Raw genomic sequence first — 22,377 nt, 5'->3', positions numbered from 1 at the left:
GAAATCTCTAGAATCTTTATGTTCATTGTTCCTCTGTCTTGCCACTTCCCAAATATATTGTCCAATTAAAGAGCGAAAATCAGCATGGAAACTGGACTAAACTGAACGTTGTCTTTATTTCAGGACTTTGGGGTCTTACTGCCTACTCTGTAGAAATACTTTACTGCTTGTAATATCCATTGCTAAATCTGTGTTAGCAAATTATCCCAAAATGTAGTGTCTTAAGATAATTATATAATTTATTATCTATCACAGTTTCTGTAGGTCAAGAATCGGGGATGGCTTAGCTACCTTGTTCTGGCTCAGTGTTGTCAGAGGTTACAGTCAAAATATCAGCTAGGGTTGCCGTCATCTGAAGGCTTGATTGAGATTGGAAGATCTACTTCCAAGTAGCTCTCTCACTTGGTTGGCATCATGGTGCTAACTGTTGGCAAAAGGTGTAGTTCTCAGCATGTAGACCTCCGCATAGACCTGCTTGTGCGTCCTCACAACATGGCAACTGGCTTCCCTCAGAGTGAGTGATCCAAGAGGATCACGCTGGAAACAATAATATCTTTTATGAGGAGTCTTGGAAATTACATACCATCATTTCTACACCATCCTACTGGTTGTATAGATCAACTCTAGTCAAAATGTGCAGACACTACATGAGGACGTGAATATCCAAGAGCAAAAATTATTGGGTGCCATCTTGGAAGTGAGCTGCTTCATTGCTTCATCCCAATTTTGTGAACATTCGGAATTTGACCTTCCTCCCTAACAGGGACCACAACATGACAATTTCTATGCTGACATCGGATTGCTGCCCCACCTATAGGGGCCTTTTTCTGTCTTAATAATTGATCTGAGTTGTGACAGTACAATACCCACCACTGATATTTGGGCAGCCCTCTTAGTGTTTGACCCCCCTTCCTCCACTGCCAACACCCCCCCCAGCACACACACACACACACACACAGTTTTCAAGCCTAATTGTATCTTGAGAAACAGGTTAGATGAGCATTATAACCTCATTGTATAGATACTGAAACAAAGCTGTGAAATAGTTAAATTGCTTACTTAGCTTACATTTGTAGCCAGCATAGAAGTGATACCAGCATGATGGTCCCATGACCCCAGGAGAAGATTCCTTTCACAAGGCCACACTGTTTTACTTTGTCTAGTGGTAATAAACACTCAGTGCTAGTATTTATCTTTTCAATGAGATTGTGCAAACTAAAAGGGTGCCTTTTTGAAACTGATATTCAAGCTTCACACAGCTTAATCAGAGAAATAGGAACTGCTTCTACCACAGCCTGGGCCATCCTTTCTTTCTTTCATGTTATTTCTTAACTTTTCTTCTCAGAATTTTATATAGATTTTTCTAAACCCAGACTGTGCCTCCAGTTTAGAATTAAAATTTAGAATTAAAAAGTAAATTCTTCCAAGAAAATAAAAGAAAGATAAGGTGTCACCTTTTTATATTTTGGGGGCATTTTCTCCCTTTCAGCTTCTGGCTGCCAAGCTGGTCAATCAAGGTCACGCAGGGATTGTTGGCATCCATGGTAGAGAGCCATGAATTTCTAATCTCTGTCAAGATTAGGATGCCAACTGGCAGGGGAAGCTTAAAACAACAGACGGCTCCATTTAGTTTTATTCCTTCCGTTAGAACAAGCCAAAGATGAGAGAGTTGTGCTTCCTTGGAATTCTGTGTCTGTCAATTTGAGGCCGCATTATGTGGGCAGAACTGGCACAGGTGTGGCCTGATGATTTCCTTGGGGCAGGGATGTTTTTGTCACTCATGCTGATCCTCATTCCCTTGGGATTGTGAATTCCTAGAGCTCTGGGCATAACTTTATATCATTTTTAGCCCATGCTTGATGGGCATCTGAGATTGGGCACTTCATCATGAATGAACTAAATTCAGACTTGGAGAATTCCCTTAAGCTGCGATCATTATAAAGAGAACAAAGCAATTTCGGTAAATTGACGAACTCAGTTCATACATTGGAGGCTTCTATGGTAACTCTACCCAAATGTGTGCTTTTTAATTAAATGATAAGTACTCATGCTCTAGCTCTCCTCAGCAAATGGCCATGGTTTCATGCTTTGTGCTTTCCTTCCCATTGGGTTGACCTCGCTGCAATGAGATTTACTGTAAATGGGGCACCCAAATAATTACCATACGTAGGTAGAAATGTGGGCACCCTGGGTATCAAAATTCTCTAATCATCCAGTTCTAGGTGGCTTCCCTTTTTTTGAATTGGCAGCCACCCTCAGTGGGCATTCTAAAGGATCTGCTGCCATGTGTGTGTTCCCAGACACCGGTGCTGTAATGGTGCCAGCAAACATCAAATGCATTATACTTCCCAGGGGCTTTTGTGTACAGAACTTTATTTGAACTCATCAGTAGCTTGATGAGCTGAATAGGGCAGGTGCATTTAGTCTCATTTTTAAAGGCAGACCCAGACCCAGAATGATAAAGCAAGCTTCTTAAGGAATAAACTAGTTATCAGTGTAACTAGGACTGGAACCCAGGTGTGGTGTTCTGTTTGTTTTTGTTTGAGACAGGGTCTCACATGCTGTCGCCCAGCATGGAGTGCAATGGCGCAGTCACAGCTTGGCAGCCTCCCAGGCTCAAGTGATCCTCCTACCTCAGCCTCTAAGTAGCTAGGACTACAGGTGTGCACCACCATGCCTGGCTAATTTTTTATTTATTATTTTTATTTTTATGTATGTATTTATTTATTTTTACTTAATCCCCAATATGATGGTAACACCTGGCTAACTTTTTCCTTTTTTTTTTTTTTTGTCCAGAGGGGATGTCCCTATGTTGCCCAGGCTGGTCTCAAGCTCCTTGGGCTCAAGCAATCCTCCTGCCTTGGTCTCCCAAAGTGTTGGGAATATAAGTGAGCCACCACACCTGGCCCATGGTGGGTAATTGTATGTGACAACTCGATTGGGCCACAGGATGCCCATATATGTGGTCAAACATTGTGGGGGTGTGTGTGAGGGTGTTTCTGGAGGACATGAACATGTGGATTGGTAGACTGGATACAGTAGATTGCCCTCCCCAGTGGAGATGGGCCTCATCCAATCAGTTGAAGGCCTGAATGGAGCAAAAGGCTAAGAAGAACCCTTGCTGCCTGACTGCCTTCGAGCTGGGACTTTGTCTTTTTTTTCCAGCCTTTGTACTCAGATTGAAACATAGTCTCTTCCTGGTTCTTGAACCTGCTGGCATTTGGACTGGAACTACACTATCGGTTCTCCTGGGTCTCTAGCTCACTGACTGCTGATCTCGGGACGTCTCAGTCCCCATAATCACATGATCCGATTCCTTTTATTCAGTTTCATATAAGGAATACATATGTGTATCTGTTCTGTTTGTTCCATTGGTTCTATTTCTCTGGGAGAACCTTAATATACCAGGTCTTTTAATTTGATCACTACTCTTTCCCTGATACTGACACCTCCAGAGCACAGTTACCTGTGTAAAAAATTAGAGGCAGTGCTCTTTGAAAACCAGCTTTATCATTTTTCATGCTTTGCTTAAGTTGGTCAACAAAATGCCAGGACTGGATTAAGGCATCAGAATAAAATTCCCTTAAGGTGTTGCCCAGAAGATCTTGTCTAGTTCCAGGGCTTTGCTGATGTCCAGTGCGCTTGACGGAAGTCTCCATTTCTGTCTCCGCCTTATTCTGAAAGTCTTCTAAACAGAAGGGGTAGGGTAAGAGCCAAGGCAACACTTCTCGGCCCTTCCAGGCTGAAGCATTAGACTCACACGAAGGGCCTTAGTGAGCCTAGTGTATGTCTGTCTTGATCAGATTTCTTCCCTGCCCCCTTAAAAATGCAATGAAGAGAATTCAAATGCCATGAGACTCTTTAAGAGTTTGGAAGATGGAATAAATGGTCCTTCCAGCATGATCAAAGAATGATGGGAACAAGAAAAAGGCAATCTTCAGCTTCTCGCCTCCTTTTTCTGTATCCTGCATGTCATGTAACAACTTCCTAGTTGTTCTCCCTCCCGAAAATTGCACAGGCCTCTTTGTGGCTCAACTTTCAGTTTGGTAAAATTGTTAAGCCTCTGCTACGTGTCAGGGACTGTGCTAGATGCTGGTGATGTAGCAGTGAGCTAGACCCACAGGATGCTTGTCCTCATGAAGTTCTACAGTCAAGGAAAAAAAGACATGAAGTAAAGGGTAATAATGATTATTATGATAGTGAAAACGTCAAAGCAAAAGGGCAGGGAAGGCCGGGCAAGTGGCTCACGCCTGTAATCCCAACACTTTGGGAGGCCAAGGCTGGTGGATCGCCTAAGGTCAGGAGTTCAAGACTAGCCTGGCCAACATGATGAAATCCCCTCTCTACTAAAAATACAAAAATAAGCCGGGTGTGGTGGTGGGCACCTGTAATCCCAGATACTTGGGAGGCTGAGGCAGGAGAATCACTTGAACCTGGGAGGCAGAGGTTAAAATGAGCCGAGATTACGTCATCGCACTCTAGGCTGGGCAACAGTGAGACTACGCCTGGGGCGGGGTAAAAAAAAAGGGGTCGGGGGGCAGGGAAAACATTCCCGGAAGACATAGCACATAGGAAGGCTCGGAGCTTAGACACAATGTACAGTATAAGATGGAAAGTGGTGTGGTGGCAGGTTGGTAGAAGCCAAAAGGTGCAGGGTCTTCTAGACCTGTTTAGTCCACTGCAGCAGCCGCCAGCCACCTGTGGCTACAGAGCACTTGGAATGAGGCTAGTCTCTACTGAGACTAGACTAGATTGCAAAGATTACCATGAACATTAAATTAAATGTTTTTTAAATAAAAATTTTAAATTTAAATATAAACTTTTTTTTTTTTACTTTTTTGATGTGGCTACTAGAAAATTTCAAATTACATATGGCTCACATTATATTTCTATTAGACAGCACTGTTCTAGACCATGTTATAAAACCTAAATTTGACTCTGAGGGCACTGGGAGATTTCCAAAGTGTTTTAAACAGAAAAGTGACATGATCAGGTTTACATTTTCAAAAGACTCTGTTGTGAGGAGACTGGATAGTAAGAAGACAGGACAGAGGCAGGGAGGCCAGTTAGGGGTGGCTGCACTGGCTTGAGTGAGAGATGCTGGATTAGACAGGGTGGCAGCAATGCAAGTAGAAAACACTCTAAAAAAGTAGTTACTAATACCAAACAGGTCTCGTTCCAGTGAGAAATGATAGGTTGAACCATATAAAATTTTCATCTTTAGTTATTAAAAATGGTTGAATACTGAAAGAGCTAATAAGGGCTGAAGATGGAACAACTGAGTCACAGAATAATTAAATATAGTGTTAGAACTCAAAGAATGAGATAGATATTCAAGTCCATGCTGACATTTAAAAAAACTGAATAAATGGAGGAGAAGAAACAACTCTTACAGAATTCCAACTTAATATATAATGAGGGAATTAGCACATCACAGTAATAATTGCCCCAGGCAAGATTTCCTTAAGGATACTAAAATAAATGGGGAAAAGTGTAAGCAGAAACAGGTTATTTGCATAGTCTTAAAGTATGTCTCTCTGCATATTTAATAATTATAAAGAGAAACATGGTAAATTTACAGTGGAAAATTCCAGCAGATATTACCCTAGCCAAAGTGAGTGAGGTTAGCATCACTAGTAATGCATATGGACACCATGTGTTCGTAGGTAAGATGTGTTGAGAAGGGCATTATCACTCTGGGGCATCTTTCCCACATACCCCATAGCCTCAATCTAATCATGAATAAACATCAGACAAACCCACACTAAGAGACATTCTGCAAAGTAACTGACAAGTAATATTCAAATGACAGGACTCAGAAACTACTACAGATTGGAGGAGGCTACAGAGACATCACAGCTAAATGCAGTTTGAGATCCTGGATTAGGTCCTGTAATAGAAAAAAGCAGAAAAGCTAGTAAAAAATTAAGCTAGTAAAAAGGTGTTTGTGCTTCAACTTTTCTCCATTTTAGTATCCTTATGAAAACTTAATAGTATTGTACTAAGTTTAACTTATTAGTTTTGGGCGCCTGTACTCCCAGCTACTCAGGAAGGCTGAGGCAGGATAATCACTTGAACCCAGGAGGTGGAGGTTACAGAGAGCTGAGATCATGCCACTGCACTCCAGCCTGGGCAACAGAGTAAGACTCCATCTAAAAAAAAAAAAAATTTAGATCCTGCTTCAACATTCAACTCAAAAACAATAACTCTATTTACAAGATTCTTAAGGAAAGATCTCAGATACTAACTAGGACTGCAAAGAACACAGCCAACGGGTGGCACAGTTTCACTGGCCACATCATTACAAAGGACTGGGCATTAGGGGAGGCAGAGAATATTTCAGCCGTCTTCCTCCATTCCCACTTCTGGAGACCTGCCACCATGAAAAGCTCTAAAGGAAGAGGATCTTTCAGGCGCCCAACACCAAAGCTACACAAGAGGCCAGAATGGCAAAGCCTCTCTCCAGCAGCTGTGTCATACTCATGTGGTATTAAGTTTCCAAGAAAAGTAGCAACAGGTATACAGATGTCCCAAGACACTTGTCCTACAACTAGTGCCAAGTCAGTACACGGCCCCTTACCATAGTGTTTGTTCAACAGTAAGGCAGACTCTAGGTCACTGGTTAAGTTGGGCATTGTGGAAGATGTTCTCCTGACCACAGGGGGATTTCAGTGCAAGCTAAAATAGTAATCTACAAAATTATACTCTATACACCAAGTAGCATTTACAGCCCTTAGTTTTTTCTACTGATGAGTGACTAACAAGTGTTTCTCTTCAGAAGTGGATTACTTTTCATGCAGCTTAAGTACCAATATGTTTATTGCATTTAAGGTATCACTTAATTGTCGGAGTTAACTTCTAGAGGTGAGCAATTTACTCACTGTTTAATAAGTCAGCCTTCTTTTCATTTGCCACAGCAGTTTCATTGCTTGTAATTATTCACTGTGGTGTTCCCTTCAACTTGAATACTACTTAACAAGATTTTATTGAGAGTCGGGGCTGTATTTCAACCCCAAATCACCAAAATATTCAAGAATGCTTAAAAAGTAGCACTTTGGGAGGCCAAGATGGGCGGATCACTTGAGGTCAGGAGTTCGAGACTAGCCTGGTCAACATGGCGATACCCCGTCTCTACTAACATAAAAATTAGCCAGGCGTGGTGGCGTACGCCTGTAATCCCAGCTACTCTGGAGGCTGAGGCAGGAGAATCACTTGGGAGGCAGAGGTTGCAGTGAGCTGAGATCATGCCACTTGCACTCCAGCCTGGGTGACAGAGTGAAACTGTGTCTTGAAAAATAAAAAACAATGTTTAAAAATTAAATGTGGTTTCTTAGAACTGGCTGGTTCACATATTACCTCACCAGATAAATAGATACTTGGCCTCACTTTGTATACTCTCTAAATCAATTCATGTTAAAGACATACTCCTACAGTTCTAAATTTGAATGAGATCCTTAGAGAAATTCAGACACTAAGTCCTTGGATAATAGAAGTGATCAATGTCAAGGTGAGTTGAGAATGGTTTTTAAGAAATGCAATGACCATTCTATATACCAAAGGAAATTCTTTATTGTAAACAAGATATAAAGTACAACAAAAGAAATATTGTGCAAATTGTAAGTCACAAGGAATTTTTTTAATTAAAACTTTTGTTTTCCAAGGGTCCAAGTTTTGATGTCAGAAATCTACACCCAATATACAAAAACAATGTTAAATGGGAAGATATAGTGACATTTTTCACTATATATTTTAAGCAATTTACTTTTGTTTTGCCACTGTGTATATCATCCACTATATAACAGAATAAAAGAGAAATACTGTTAACAAAAGTGAATGTTCTAATAATAATTTTTCTACCCAACTACCTCCACATCCCCAAAAAACTCCTATAAATTAACAGGACAACATTTGTCCACCTGTGAATAATGGTCACTAATTTTCTAATTCCATAAAGCACACATTATATCCTCATAACATAAAGGTACTTTACTGATGACATAAGCCATCTTTTTCAAGAAGTTATCTAAGATTCTTAATATCCCTTCTTTACAATATATATTTTCATCTTCAGATTTTTTTTCTAAACAAAGTGCAGTGTATCTTAGAGTCTACAGAAAACACATTGGTATACAATTTTCAAATCTACACAAGAAACTGCAGGCAAACTAAAGTTCAAAGCATAATGAAATGCCTAGATACAGTCATTTGTTAAACTTTCAAAACAAAAATACAAAAACAAATTGTAGCTGTGCTTCAAAGCAATTAAATTAAGGAGGATTCCAATTCTTTGGGCCCTCTTAGCAATATACAGCCGTTCAATTCCAAATATTCACAATAGTGTAAAAACGACAGTTCTAGATATATTTAATCACTACATCCACGATGTTGACTGGAAAGACTAGGAATAATAAAGAAGATAACTCTAGAAAAAGATGACAATATTTGTAATAATACAAACTGATTTTACATTTCCATCTCTGTACCGTAATGTTTATTTCTAGCCTCCATATTCTTGAAACCAGTGCTTTAGAAGAATCACATTGAAAAGTTGGTCTCAAGTATAAACAGCAAAAGTAAAGTAACAAATATGCACACAGATTCAAAATCTGTGCTACCTGTGTTGACCTCATCTGAAACCTTCAAAAAAATATTCAAAGGAATAAAAGCTTTCTCATCTCTCTTATGTGATAAGAAATGAAACCTGCCATTCTGTGACCTGCCTGTGGCCGAAGCCCTTTTTGTCACCTAACCCAGGAGGGGCCTTCGCGCCAGGCTATGGGGCTTCTGCTTTAAGCCCATGTTGTGGGGCCACAGACTTGCAGTGGAAGCATTTTTACATCACCACTGGCTCCCGCTGAGACCAAAGTTAGTTCTGACTCTTCACTTTCCAGTCTGTCACTGTGTGGGAGCAGGGGTTGGAGGTAGAGCAATGTCATTTAACTTGCTCACTTCCATCTGCCAGTTTGGTAGTTTCTTGGCTGATAGATGGCGCCGTGCATGCTTGGTCAAATGGTCACTCCTCATGAACCGCCGGTCACACATGGGGCACGCAAATTTCTTCTCACCCGTGTGGGTTCGCCTGTGTCTGGACAGTTCATCAGAACGGGCAAACCTCCTTTCACAACCTTTCCAGCTACAGCTGAAAGGTTTTTCTCCTAAAACAAAGAAATACAAATCATTGTTATGCATAAGATTGCGGTAAATTATATGTTCAATTCTATCTAAAAGTATATGAGGAGACATATTTTAAATAATAAAAGCTAATAAATCAAACCATCAAATGAATACGAGATATGTATTGCTCCAATTTCAACTTGTCACTCGATCACATTTACAAAACTCTTCTCCTCATGAAATAAGGCAGCCGGGTGGGGTGGTATGTATCTGTAGTCCCAACTACTCAGAAGGCTGGGGCAGGAGGATAGCGTGAGCCCAGAAGTTTGAGACCAGTTTAGGCAACAGAGCAAGACCTCATCCCTTTAAAAAGCCAAAAATGAAGACTTCCAAAAATGAAAAGACTTCCTGACTTCAACTATGATTCAAAAGCTTTAAAGATACCTTATTAAAGTAACTACTCAGACATCTACAGAATCATCATTTGAGAGACTGAAACAAAAGCACATAAATCAAGTCTTTATTTATACACTTATTTATTTTTAAATTATTTGTAGAGATGAGGTCTCACTATGTTGCACAGGCTGCTCTTGAACTCCTGCGCTCAAACAATCCTCCCACCTTGGTCTCCTAAAGTGCAGGGATTATGGCACTCGTGAGCGGCCTCCAATAAAGCCTTTTGGAGGACCTTGCACTGGTAAATACCATCCTCTAAACTAGCTAAGGCAAGTTCTTCCTTATCATCCTGGGTTTAAATGTGTGATCACAGCCAAAACCTCTTCATTTAAACACTAAAGACATAAGTAAGAAGTGGCTGGTACCTGTGTGCGTCCTCGTGTGGGCCTTCAGATGGGAACTTTTAAAGTATGTCTTGCCACATCCTGGGTGGCTACAGATGTGACTTCTTATCCTTGATGAGTCAATCTGAGGAGTGACTTTTGCTGCTGAAGGGGAAAACCCAGGAGCAGGGGCAATGGGAGAGAGTCTGGTGCCATTCGGGCTCACCACTGGAGGCTTTGAACTTTGCACAACGGGCTGGGGTACCACAAACATGACGGCGCCTTTGGGGACTTGTGTGCCCATGAACACAACAGGGGGGCAAACGGCTGGTGGCTGGCTAGGAGGAGTGCTGGGAACGACTGTTGTCACAACAGGGTTGCTGGCAGGAAGGGGAACCATCTGGCAGATGACTGGCATAGGTGGCACTCCCCCTGCAGATACTGCAGGTGGAGAGACCAACACTGACTTCTGCTGTGGGGACACGGGGGCTGGCTGAGACCTGCAGATGACCGTCTCTGAGGAAGGCACGGAAAAGTCATAAAGTGCAGCACTTGCTTTCTCATCAACATCTGCCACTGTGCTTCTCTCACATTTGGATCTGTTTGGTGACACAGCGGCACATGGTATGTTCTTTCTTGCAGCCTCAACAGTTAGGTGGGTTCTTCTTCTAAAAGAATTGTCCTGATAGTTGAGGATGCTGGCTGCTTTCACTGGGCAGGACTGGTGGTTACACAGCTGGGCATCAGCTGTATGACGAATCACACTTGTTGCCTGAGCTTTGGGGAGTTTGGGGGCAGATCCTGGGCTCTTTTCTTCCTCTTTGAAAGGTGCAGCAATGTGAGGTCTGGCAGTATCTGAGAGTGACTTGAAGTGTACAGTAGATGGCGCTGGTGCCATCAGATTTGACACTTGAGAGGGTTCAAAGTCAGAAGGACTGTAAGGTGGAGTCAAACACTAAAGAAAAGGGAAATATATAAGCATGAGAAATCTACAGTTTATTATGTAAATTTTAAGAAATTCTGTAATTTACATCTATCTTAAAAATAATAATACTTACAAATGCTGGGATTGTATGAAAATCAGGTGTTCCAGGAAGCAGATTCTCTTCCTCTGACAAATCAGATACTGGTGTAACCGGTCTGTTTTCAACGTATTTCTTAAAGTCAGACTTCCAACTGCAGCTCATTGACATAAGTGCTTCTACAGCTTCAAAATCACTTTTCTCTGCAGTTTTGTTCCAGGAATACATACTCTCTTTTGGCCTTTCAGAAATCATTTTCATTCTTTCTTCCTATAAAAACAAGAGGAAAGTTTATAAGCATATTTTCTGTCATCCAAATGACACACAGAGATATGAGCAAATACTGTTTTTTTTATTAACTCACACAACTTTCCAAGTTAAAATCAGAAATAATTTTCCTCTCACACCTACTATGATACTTAGGAAGTTCAGCTACACTTGTTAGGTAGGTAACCCAAACCTCACAGTAGTGGCAATAAAATCTTCCTCATTCTTTCTCTAACACTTAGACTTTAACGTTGATATCCTTTCATGGGAGAGAGGCACACCTAGTCCCATTAAGGGGACTAAGACGAAAATTATCAATGCATTTGTGATCCAAAAAGAGAAGTATTTGGCTAAGAAGAAAAAAAAGTGTTTTATAAAGACTTTCCAGAGTAGCTACCTGCAACTAGAGTCGGACAAAATAAGGGAGAGTGCTGCGAAAACTTTATCTTTTTAAAATATTACAGGTATGGTATGAGGTCTTTTGAGGTACAAATTCCTGATAGACAAAAAGAAAGCCAAAACCTTCTAATAAAGACAAAATGTAGTAGAGCTCTGGCCTGTTGCTCTGGGTCTGACCTTTGGAAAGTCACTTTGCACTTTGGGATAAAAATCAAAAGATAAGGGATCCTCAAGGTATCTTTCAAGTTAAAATTGTACTATTTAAGATCTAAAGTTATTTGGTAACTTGATTATGGTGAAGAAAAATCAAGTGAAATACATAGAAAAAAATTCCAACGCTTATTTTAACTTTCAACCTATTCATATTTGTGCTCCCTTTTACTGAATCTATTTGACACAATGGTTTGCCATGCATAACTACAACTTAGTTAATGCAAAATTACTAAAAACTGGATAATCAAAAAATGTAACATTCTACTTGGAATTTGCGAAAACCGACTTTAAAGAGTGAGCATAATCAAAGTAGAATATATTTTAATTCCTTAAAGAACTGCTTGATGACAAAATAACAGCACATGTTTTGCACTTATGTGTAGACCTCCTACCTAATGTTTTATAGTAAACTTCTTTGAACTACACTACAAAAAAAGGTACTACCCACCATTTCTCCTATTTTTCATTAAAAAAAAAAAAACAACTGTTCAGACTTGTTTGGTCAAAGCAGAGATTGTGTAAAAATACCAAAAAAAAAAAAAAAAACCAAACAAACCATTCTTTACGTTGCAAGGGACTATCCTCAATACTAGTTTTTCAAAAAAGCATGATGCTTTCGTGTTGAAATCCTGACAACGAGCCATTGCTCTTGAAATATCGCTAACAATGCAATTGCATAATCGCGCCCGCCTTTATGTAAGCTGCAATGGACAGCGCGCGTGTGTGTAACAGCCCCAAGACGCCAATGCAAAGAAAGGAAAAAAGAAAGGCAGGCGGCAGGGAAGGAGAGCGTGAGCTGGGAAAGACAGGAAGGGAAACAGGGAGGGGAGGAAAGGGAGTGGGGCGCGAGGCAGGAAAGGGAAGCGCGGGCGGAGGCGCTGGCGGGGGAGGCAGACGAGGGGCGGGGGTGGACGGCGGGGGAGATCCTCGCTGGCCGGGACCGACGGATGGGGCCGCCCTAACCTCAATGAGGCTCGCGGGTGAGTCACTGGGAACATTCCTCGCCGCTCGCACGTCCCCGCGTCCCTGCCCCCGCCATTGGCCGGCCGGCTCGGCGGCCCGGGCCCGGATTGGCTGTGCGGCCCGGGGCGGGGGCGTGGGCGAGGAGGGGGCGAGGCATGTGAACAAAGCGTGATCAGCGGCTGCTCCGGGAGGCGCAGGAAACGTGAACTGGGAATTGCCGCGCCGTCACCTTTCCCCTACTTCCTGAGCCTGCGGGCCCCCGCCCGCGCCCGACCCGGGGGAGGGGCCGCGGGCGCCGCCGCCAACCGCCCGGCCGTGCGCGCCGGGCCCTCGGGGAGGGGCGGGGCTGCGGGCGCCAAGCTCCGGGAGGCGCCCGCCCCTTCCAGCTCCCCGCGAGCCGCCGTTCCCTTAGGAACCGACAGCGGGGCCGGGCCTCGCTCCCGCCCCTGGCGGAGGCCGGGGCTGGGTCACTCGGGGACGAGAAGCTCCCCGGGCGCACCCGCTCCCGACCCACCCCCGGCCTCCGCCTCAGATGCGGGAGGAGGAGCCAGGTCCCCGCGGAAACCCGGCCGCCGCCCTCCTCCCGCCAGCAGCCCCCGGGAACCCGGCCGAGCCCTCGGCACTTCCCGCCCACGCGGCCCACGGGACCTCAGACCACCCCGTCTCTCCCTGCAGACGCGGCGCCCCCTCCCCGTGGCTTCCGGCAGCTCCAGGCCCCTCCCGCCGCGCGTCTCCACGGGTTCCCAGACGTGCAGCCCCCACAGGCCCCGGCTCCAGACGCGCGGCCCCCGCGTCTCGCGGCCCAGCTCCCCCCGCCCACCTTCCCGCCCCAGCTGCTAGGTCCCGCTTCCCACCCTCCCGCCACCGAGGCGGCTCCCCGCCTCTTCCAAGGGGTCGTCAGAAGGCGGCCACCTGCCCCTAGGGTAAGAGTCCCCCTCCAGACGTCTGGAGGAGCAACTCGTCCCCCTGGGCGGTCGGCGGGCCCTCGTGTCATCCCCTGCGCCGACGCCAGGCGCCCCTTCCCCCAGCCGCCGGCTATCTGCTGAGCAGCCCCCGTCCTCCAAGCGTGGGTTCAGACCCCCAGGATGGGTAGCCCACTAGCCTCTCCTGTGGACACCCCGCCTCCCGAGTGCTTGCGAGCAGCCCACTCCTACCCTGGCTCGCGTTCCTGAGCCAGACCGGGCATCTCTCCTCGGTGCCAGGTGCAGGGTAGCCCCCTTGTCCCTCCCACGACTCCCCTTACATGCCGTACCCCAACCTCGCTGCAGGGCAACAGCCCCCTCCTCACTCCTCCCCCGCTCCACAGTCGTCCTCCTCCTCACCAGCCCTCTCGGGTCTCCATGCGGAGTTGCCCCTTCCCCTCCTCAGTACATCTAGAGCAAGACCCCTGTCCCCGTCTCAAGATCCGAGCCCCCGGCTTCGACCCCCTCCCCAACACACACGCCCTCACTAATGCCCATAGTCTGCAGGCAGGAAGCCCTTTCCTTCCCCACGACTCCGCTGCAGCCCCGATTCTCAGGCGTGGCTGATGTCAGGGGCTCGGGGTTCGCGCCCCCTTTGACCCCCCCAGACACGACCAGGCGAGGAAGCACAGGGGCATCCCCAAATGACTTACCGCAGTCTGCTGGAGAGAGGCACCGAAGTTGAGCATGGTTGGCTGCTTGGCCGCCGGCGGCAAGCTGACTGGCTGCTAGGCTGCTGGCTGCTTGGCCACAGACGGGCGCCCGGAGACACTCGACGTCGCTCCCGCCGCCGCCGCGCTCAGCGCCGTCTGCCCCCTCCCCATTCAGGTAGCCGCTCAGCCTGCCCCGCGCTGCGGGCGGGGGCGGGGGCGGAGCCTGAGGCTGGCCAATCAGCGGCAAAGGTGTGTGAGGCGCCGGCCAATGGGCTCGCGGGGCCACGCGTGATCAGCGACTGCCCGGCAGCGTGAAGCTGGTGTCAGTGGAGCGTGTACACAATCCCCGGCAGCGTGTTCCCTCGGCCCTGCCCGGGGGAACTCCAGAGGCCACCTGATTCAGTGACGCCCCCCGCCCCTCGCCCACTCCTCGCCCCTCGTCCCCCGCCCCTGCCTAGAGAGGCGGTGCAGCGGGCGGGGAGGCGCGGCGACGGCAGCGCGCCCAGGCACTGCGGAGGGCCGGCCCCACGTGGGGGGTGGGGAGGGATGCCCGCTCCGCCCAGTCCCCTCAGCGCCGGGCCTCGTCTCAGCCCGCCACGGAGTGGGCGGGACGCCAGGCAGGCGGGGGACGCGGCGGCTGCCAGCCAAGGGGCCGGAGCCAAGAGATTTGCCTTGGAAGCGCCATCCTCTTGCGCGTCTGATGAGGAAGCAGAACCCGGTGACCGACTGAGCTGCATTTCTGAAGCATTTGCTGGGTTTTGCCTCGCTGAGCCTCGGGGAGCACTGGGGCGCGGGATGGGGGACCCTGTCACGGAGCAGACACCTGCTCGCGAGCCCCTCCCCCGCTCACGCCGTGCCGCGGGCTCGCCCTCCCCATCTGCAGTGCCCGCAGCGCCTGCCCGCCCCGCCCATCCTTCCTCCTGGGCAACCGAGAGGATGGCGTGAGGACTCCTGGAAGCCCCAGGGGCGTGGTAGGGAGCCGTAGACCCGAGTTTTTATCGTCGTCTGGCGCCGACACTCGGCTGCGGAATCGAGTTTGAGCTCGGTGTAGCTGAAGTTTAAATTGTAGCTGTTTCAAAGGTAGACCCCATCTCACCCCCACCCCCGACCAAGACCTCTGGAAGCGTCCTGCCTGGAAGCCGCTTGTGGGGAGGGCTCTCCTAGGGTCTCCAGGCTCCCGCTGGAGCACGCCTGGAGGTGGTTTGTCGGCCGTCCCCAGAAACCGCCACCACTACCGCCCCACCCACCCGCTCCAGCCGGTGGGAGGCAGGCTGGGTTTCTGAAAGGAAGCCGCCCGCGTGCTGCGCCCGGGGCTGGGGCTGGGCCTTCTGATCAGGAAAGCCCATGGCTCTGCTTTGGCACGGATTTGCCCCCTTTTGGCCGTTTGTGCGCGATCACAGCAGCTGTTGTTGGAGAGGAAGGCAGTGATAACGGGGCTTAAAGCAAATCGGAGATAAGATCTCCGATTTAGACAGGCTGAATTTAAGGCAAAATTCACTGTCCCTCCTGCGAGCACTCACGTCTCTGTAACTGAAAGGCTGGTAATGCAAATGGCATTTCTATCCCAATGATCACAGAATGAGCCTAGAAAGGGAATTAATTGTTTTATAAACTGCCAATGCTATCCGTATCTTCCGATGTTTTTTTTTCTAATATATCTAAGGCCCAGGCTAGCGAACAACAGCAATAATAATGATAATACTGTTGGCCAGGACCAGAGAGGCCCAGGGCTGCGGGGATGAGGACGGAATGGCCTCTTGTCACCGCCCCTCCTGAGTCTGCTGGAAAGGCGCCAGCTCAGCAGCCCGGCAGCTCTTCCTGCCTCTCCCCACCCCATGTCCCTGCTTCTGTCTGCGGGGTGTCCCTCCCCACAGGCTTCCTTCCGCCTGGGCTGTCCCATCCTGTTGACCCAGCCTGAGGGCTGGAGCAGCTGGCCCTGGACACTGCGGCGGGAGAGGAAGCTCCTGTGTGCCCCTCCGCAGGCCTACCTTCCTTCCTGTCGGGGCCCTCCCCTGGGGTGGCTTCTGCCAGACCCTCCAGGCGAGAACCCTGTCCCTTCCTTACGAATGTGGGGCCTGCTGGCCTGGCTCCCCAGCGGGCTGAGAAGCAGGGAGCGGTCTTGGCTTGTGAGAGTGATTCAAAACAGGAAAGAAAAGAGAAAAGGGGTAGGAGGAACAGTGTGGTGGTGGCACAATTCCTAGAGATTCAGAGAAAGATGTTTCCCGGGCTCCTCAGATTCAACATATCCAAAACTAAAATTGCTGTTTCTACTCCTTCCCGGATGCAAGCCTTGCCTCCTTCCAGCCTTCACCTTCTCTCTCAAAGCCCTGGATCTGATTGGTCCCCAGGACCCAGCAGTTTTGCCTCAGAAATGTCTCTGTTCTCATTTTCCATTTCTACCCTGGAAATGTTGCACTAGATCAATCTGTCATCAAGTCTTGCTCGGATTAAACAATCTGCAATCCCCCCACCCACACTCCAGCTTATTTTCCACTGCCCAAGCTCCACACTGTGACTGAAATGGCTTTTTAAAAGTCATGATCCAATCATAACATTCTCTCCTTAAAAATGATCCGTGGCTCCTGTTGCCAGGAGATGAAAGGCCATTCAGTTCTGAGCTATCCAGTCTGCCTCCAACTATAGGACTCTCCCAACCCTCCCCACCTCGTCTCCCACCCAGACTTACCCTTGCCCACAGCCACAGCAAACTGCTTGCTGTTCCTCAAACATATGGTGCATTTTCATGTCTCGGTGCCACATCCTCATTCAGGAAACAGTGTTGTGCATGCCTTTGTTCGTTTATCCACTCCATTCGACAACTATTTGTTGAGCATCTACTGTGTTCTAGGCACTGTTCCAGGCACAGCAGCAGTGAACAAGGCAGGCCAGGGGAGACAAAGATAAGTACACGTCAAATATACACATACACACACACACACACACAAGTACCATGAAGGTAAGTTCACTGCAGTGCACCAAATTGTAACAGGGTGATAAGAGTGTGACAGGGCAATTGGTTTGGTATGAAATACAGGAGAAGCCCGCTCCAAGGAGATGTTTAAGCTGAAAACCTCATGAGAGGATAGAAGGATCCCAGGCAAGTGCACCTAAGTAGAGGGAGCAGCTAAGGCAGTCTTATAGCAGGAAAGAGCTGGCCCCGTGGGATGCAGTGTGGCTGGAGGTGCAGAGGGTGTCAGGGAGAGTGGGAGGGGATGAGGTTGGAAAGTAAGGCAGGAGGAGCTAGGCTACTGAGGAAGTTATAGGTCATGGTTTGAAATGGGGATTTTTTTTCTTTCTTTTTTTTTTTCAGACAGTCTTGCTCTTTCACCAGGCTGGAGTGCAGTGGCGCGATCTCGGCTCACTGAAACCTCTGCCTCCCAGGTTCAAGCAATTCTACTGCCTCAGCCTCCTGAGTAGCTGGGATTACAGGCACACGCCACCATGCCCAGCTAATTTTTGTATTTTTAATAGAGACGGGGTTTCACCATGTTGGCCAGGAGAGTCTCAATCTCTTGACCTTGTGATCTGCCCTCCTTGACCTCCCAAAGTGCTGGGATTACAGGCGTGAGCTACTGCGCCAGGCTGAAATGGGGATTTTCTAAGTACAAGGGGAGGCCATGTACAAGAAATGTACATTTGCATCCCTGAAGGCCTCCTTTGCCTTCTTGGCTTTCAAGATCTTTGTACCACTGTCACCTGGTTGAAGCCGTCCTTGATAACACCAGGATGAATTGATGGTTCTCCTTTGCTCCCAGCGTACATTGTCCACACCTTCATGCTGGGAGTGGAGCAGTCATTTTGCAAGAAACATTTTTTACAATACTGAATCCTGCCCATGCTCCACCCAGATCTGAACTCCTGAGATGGTGATCATGTATAATCATCTATTTTTTTTTTAGCCAGGGTCTTGCACTGTCACCCAGGCTGGAGTGCAGTGGGGTAATCACAGTTTACTGAACCCTCAGCCTCCTCTGCTCAAATGATCCTCCCACCTCAGCCTTCTGAGTAGTTGAGACTACGGGTGTCTGGTTTGAAATGGGGATTTTCTTTCTTTTTTTTTTTTTTTTTTTTTTTACAGACGGTGTCTTGCTCTTTCACCAGGCTGGAGTGCAGTAGCGCGATCTCGGCTCACTAAAACCCCCACCTCCCAGGTTCAAGCAAGCACTTGGCTAATTTTTTTTCTTTTTTTTTTTTTGAGAGTCTTACTCTGTTGCCCAGGCTGGAGTGCAGTAGTACAGTCTCAGCTCACCGCAAGCTTCGCCTCCTGGTTTCAAGTGATTTTCCTGCCTCAGTCTCTGAGTAGCTGGGATTATAGGCACCTGCCACCACGCCTAGCTAATTTTTTTATTTTTAGTAGAGACAGGGTTTCACATATTGACCAGGCTGTTCTTGAACTCTTGACCTCAAGTGACCCACCTGCCTTGGCCTCCCAAAGTGTTGGCCTCCCAAAAAAAAGCTTGGCCTCCCAAAGCTCTACAGGCGTGAGCTGCTGCACCCAGCCTTGGCTGATTTTTTTTTTTTTTTTTTTTTTTTTTTTACTATTTGTGGAGCTTAGGTCTCACTGTGTTGCCCAGGCTGGTCTTGAACTCCTAGGCTCAATCTATCCTCCTTTGTTGGCCTCCCAAAGTGCTTAGATTACAGGCATGAGCCACCACACCCAGCCTATAATCATCTTTTTGATCCAGTATCTGTTCTATACAAAGCACTCAAGTTTTTTGGGTTTTTTGTTTGTTTGTTTGTTTGTTTAATGGAGTAAGTAATTGTAGATTGTCTGAAGACCCACTGGAGTTACAGACAGGATATGTACAAACACCTAGGTGGACGTGTGGGTCCTTCTATGCCTTTCCCTTAGCTTGTGTCATTGTAGGGTCAGACATGGAAAACTGTCATCTTGGGCATATATATGGTGGATATGGCTTGGCTCTGTCCCCACCCAAATCCCACCTTGAACTGTAATCCCCATAATTCCCACTCGTCGAGTGGGGGACCAGGTGGGGAACTTAGGCTGTTAAGGAAAGCAGCCCAGAACATGAAGTGCCTTTGCATGCCATACTAAGGAATGTATAAGTGGAGCTTTTATCCTAAGGACAAGGGGGACCTGCTGACAGGTTGTAACAGGGATGATGGTATAGGAAGCTCATTCTGGCCCAGTGTGGAGAATGGACCAGAGGAGTGAGGGTCTGTCACCATTGAGAAGGCTTTTGCAGGCAGCAAAGATGATGCTGGCCTAAACTAAGAAATGGTGGCAGGTCTGCAGAGGATGGAATAGAGATGCCAAGAGCAAGCAGGATTCGGTAATCAATTGGATGTAGACATAAGGAAGAGGGTAGTATTGAGAACTGCCAGGTTTCTGGCTTGATTCACTGTATGAAATAGAAGGGACCACAGAGACGTAGTGGGCTTTGGTGGAAAGGAAGAAAATGCCATATTCAGGTCTGGAGCCCAACAGAGAAAGATCTAGGCTGGAGATTAAAATTTTAGCAGGGTGTAATGGCTTATGCCATTAATCCAAGCACTTTGGGAGGCTGAGGCAGGAGGATTGCTCAAACTCAAAAGTTTGAGACCAGCCTGGGCAACACAGGGAGACCTCTGTCTTTACAAAATGTCAGAAAATTAACCAGGTATGGTGGTGCGTGCCCGTAGTCCCAGTTACTTGGGATGCTGAGGCATTCATTGCTTGAACCCAGGAGGTCGAGGCTGCAGTGAGCCAAGTATAAAATGAGTATGTTGAAAACTGTAGCTGTCACTGCAGAGCTGAAAGAAACACACATGGACTGTTTCAGTTATCTCTTGCAGTACAGCAAACCACCCCAAAACCCAGTGACACTCCTGCGGACAGAAGCGGGACCATGGAGTGGAGGGGAGGCAGCCTGGGCTGCGCTTCTATTTATTGTTCATGATTCTGTGGGTCAGGGCTTGGGGATGGCTCATCTCTGCTCCATGTGGTGTCAGCTGGGCCTGCGTGACTGGGGCTGGCAGGTCGCAGGTGGCCCTGGTCATGTGACTGGAGTGTTGGTCCTGGCTGTTCATTGGGGTGCCTTGGTTTTCTCCATGTGGCCCTTCTCGTTTCACATGTTCTCTCATTATTCAGTTTAGCCTGGGCTCCTCTGCCTTGTGGCTAGTTTCCAAGAGGATAAACACAGACATTTCAAAGTCTTCTTAAGATCTAAGCATGGAAGTCCCACAGCACTGCCCCAGATTCTCCTGGTCAAAGCAAGTCACAGGCAGGGCCGGCCCAGAATCAAGGGTTAGGGTAACAGACTTTACCTCTTGATGCAAAAATGGCAGAGTCACAGTAGAAAGGTTACACGGGACAGGAAGGGTTGTGGTGGGCTTTTAAGCTCATAAAATGAAGTTCATAAGATTACAAATGAAGCCATTATATTGATAACACAGTTATCCAAATATAAAAAGATAGGCTGGATGAGGTGGTGCACGTTTGTAATCCAAGCACTTTGGGAGACTGATGCAGAAGGATCTCTTGAGCCCAGGAGTTCAAGACCAGTCTGGGCAACATAGGAAGACTTCATCTCTATAAATAATAAAAAAAATAATTAGCCAGGCATGGTGGCACATGCCTGTAGTCCCAGCTGCTCAAGAGGCTGAGTTGAGAGGATTGCTTGAGCCTGGGAGGTCAAGGCTGCAGTGAGCCATGATGGTGCCACCACACTGCAGTGTAGGTGACAGAGAGAGACTTTGTCTCTAAAAAATATAAAATATTACATATGTATACACATATATTGTGGTATTTTGGCATTATAGTGCTGCTTTAATACATTTATTTCTTTTATTATTATTATTATTATTATTATTTTTGAGACAGAGTCTCGCTCTGTCACCCAGGCTGGAGTGCAGTGGTGTGATCTCAGCTCACTGCAACCTCTGCCTCCCATGTTCAAGCGATTCTCCTGCCTCAGCCTCCTGAGTAGCTGGGACTACAGGTGCGTGCCACCACACCCGGCTAATATTTGTATTTTTAGTAGAGTGGGATTTCACCATGTTGACCAGACCGGTCTCGAACTCCTGACCTCAGGTGAGCCGCCATCCTCAGCCTCCCAAATTGCTGGGATTACAGGTGGGGGCCACACTGCGCTCCACCTATTAACATGTTTAATAACAAGATCTAGTGTGGGTCTAACAACTGAGGTAATAATGGAGTTATCATGAGCATAAATGAGATTTCAAGGTCTGCAGTAGGTGTTATGCAATATGGAAATATCTGTGATTTCTCATAGTGACAAAGTCACAGGTCACAGGTCCTGCTGAGCCTAGTGTGGTTTGTTTCCTGTAGTTATAGTAAAGAAAACGCTAGGTGTGGTTAAGAGGTTAGTGCAAATAAAAATATGAAATATTTTTCTTAGCCAAGATCACAGACTCCTTGAATTCTATACACAGATGCCTTGGGAGTCCGAGGAACCCCAGATTCAGCACCCCTGCTTAACCTGCTTTTAAGAAGAAAAAAATGGAACTTGGTAAACTTCACTCAAAGGAGAGACCCACTAATACCTCCACCTACCTCACACCCAGTGAAGGTCTGGCTGTCCCTCTTTCTTCATCTGTTCAGGCTGCTGTAACAAAATGCTGTAAGTGGGTGACTTATAAACAACAGACATTTATTTCTCACAGTTCTGGAGGCTAGAATGTTTGAGATTAAGGTGCCAGCAGATTCAGTGTTTTGTCAGGGCACTGTTTCTCATAGATGGAGTTTTCTCACTGTGTCCTCAGATAGTGGAAGGGACAAACAGGTTCCCTTGGGCCTATTTCCTAAGGGCACTAATCCAAGAGCCCGCATGACCTAATGACCTCCCAAAAGGCCCCAGGTCCAAGTACCGTCATCTTGGGAACTAGGATTTGAATCATAAATTTTGGAGGACACAAGCATTCAGACCATGGCGTGCTCTGAACTCCTAACTGAGACTTGCAGTGAAGGTAGAGAAGAAGGACTGAGGCCAAAAAGCAGTCAGCATTTTTGGTTCCAAACCAAATTTGCCATATTTCAGGTCTA

At 47.0% G+C, this 22,377-nt stretch overlaps 2 protein-coding genes across 17 annotated transcripts in view; one reads left to right on the top strand and one right to left on the bottom strand.

The window, feature by feature from the left end:
* The window catches only part of BAALC (BAALC binder of MAP3K1 and KLF4), a 1,274,875-nt gene that overhangs the window by 669,556 nt on the left and 582,942 nt on the right, over window positions 1–22,377 (top strand). The window contains exon 1 of one of the 16 annotated variants that reach the window (XM_050800741.1): window positions 21,450–21,454. The exons of the other annotated variants lie outside the window; for them this stretch is intronic. The gene's annotated coding sequence lies outside the window, so the exon portion shown is untranslated. Of the gene's footprint in view, window positions 1–21,449; window positions 21,455–22,377 lie in introns of those variants that run through there. 16 annotated transcript variants of the gene reach the window in all.
* On the bottom strand, window positions 7,552–14,704 carry KLF10 (KLF transcription factor 10). The gene is made up of 4 exons (XM_050800700.1): window positions 14,373–14,704; window positions 10,952–11,185; window positions 9,936–10,848; window positions 7,552–9,155 (listed from the first exon to the last, which is right to left on the bottom strand). The coding sequence occupies exons 1-4, from the start codon at window positions 14,406–14,408 to the stop codon at window positions 8,896–8,898; spliced, it is 1,443 nt and encodes a 480-aa protein (XP_050656657.1). The 5' UTR covers window positions 14,409–14,704; the 3' UTR covers window positions 7,552–8,895.

Source organism: Macaca thibetana, chromosome 8, assembly GCF_024542745.1.
Source record: "Macaca thibetana thibetana isolate TM-01 chromosome 8, ASM2454274v1, whole genome shotgun sequence".
NCBI lineage: Eukaryota > Metazoa > Chordata > Mammalia > Primates > Cercopithecidae > Macaca > Macaca thibetana.
This window is presented reverse-complemented; position numbering and strand designations above follow the sequence as displayed.

Excerpts from the sequence above, each read along its gene's own strand:
- KLF10 (XM_050800700.1), bottom strand. The coding sequence starts at position 14,408 with ATGCTCAACTTCGGTGCCTCTCTCCAGCAGACTGCG. Across the intron at positions 11,186-14,372 it reads CCTCTCTCCAGCAGACTGCG|GAAGAAAGAATGAAAATGAT; the intron begins GTAAGTCATTTG and ends TTGTTTTTATAG. Across the intron at positions 9,156-9,935 it reads CCACACGAGGACGCACACAG|GAGAAAAACCTTTCAGCTGT; the intron begins GTACCAGCCACT and ends TCTTTGTTTTAG.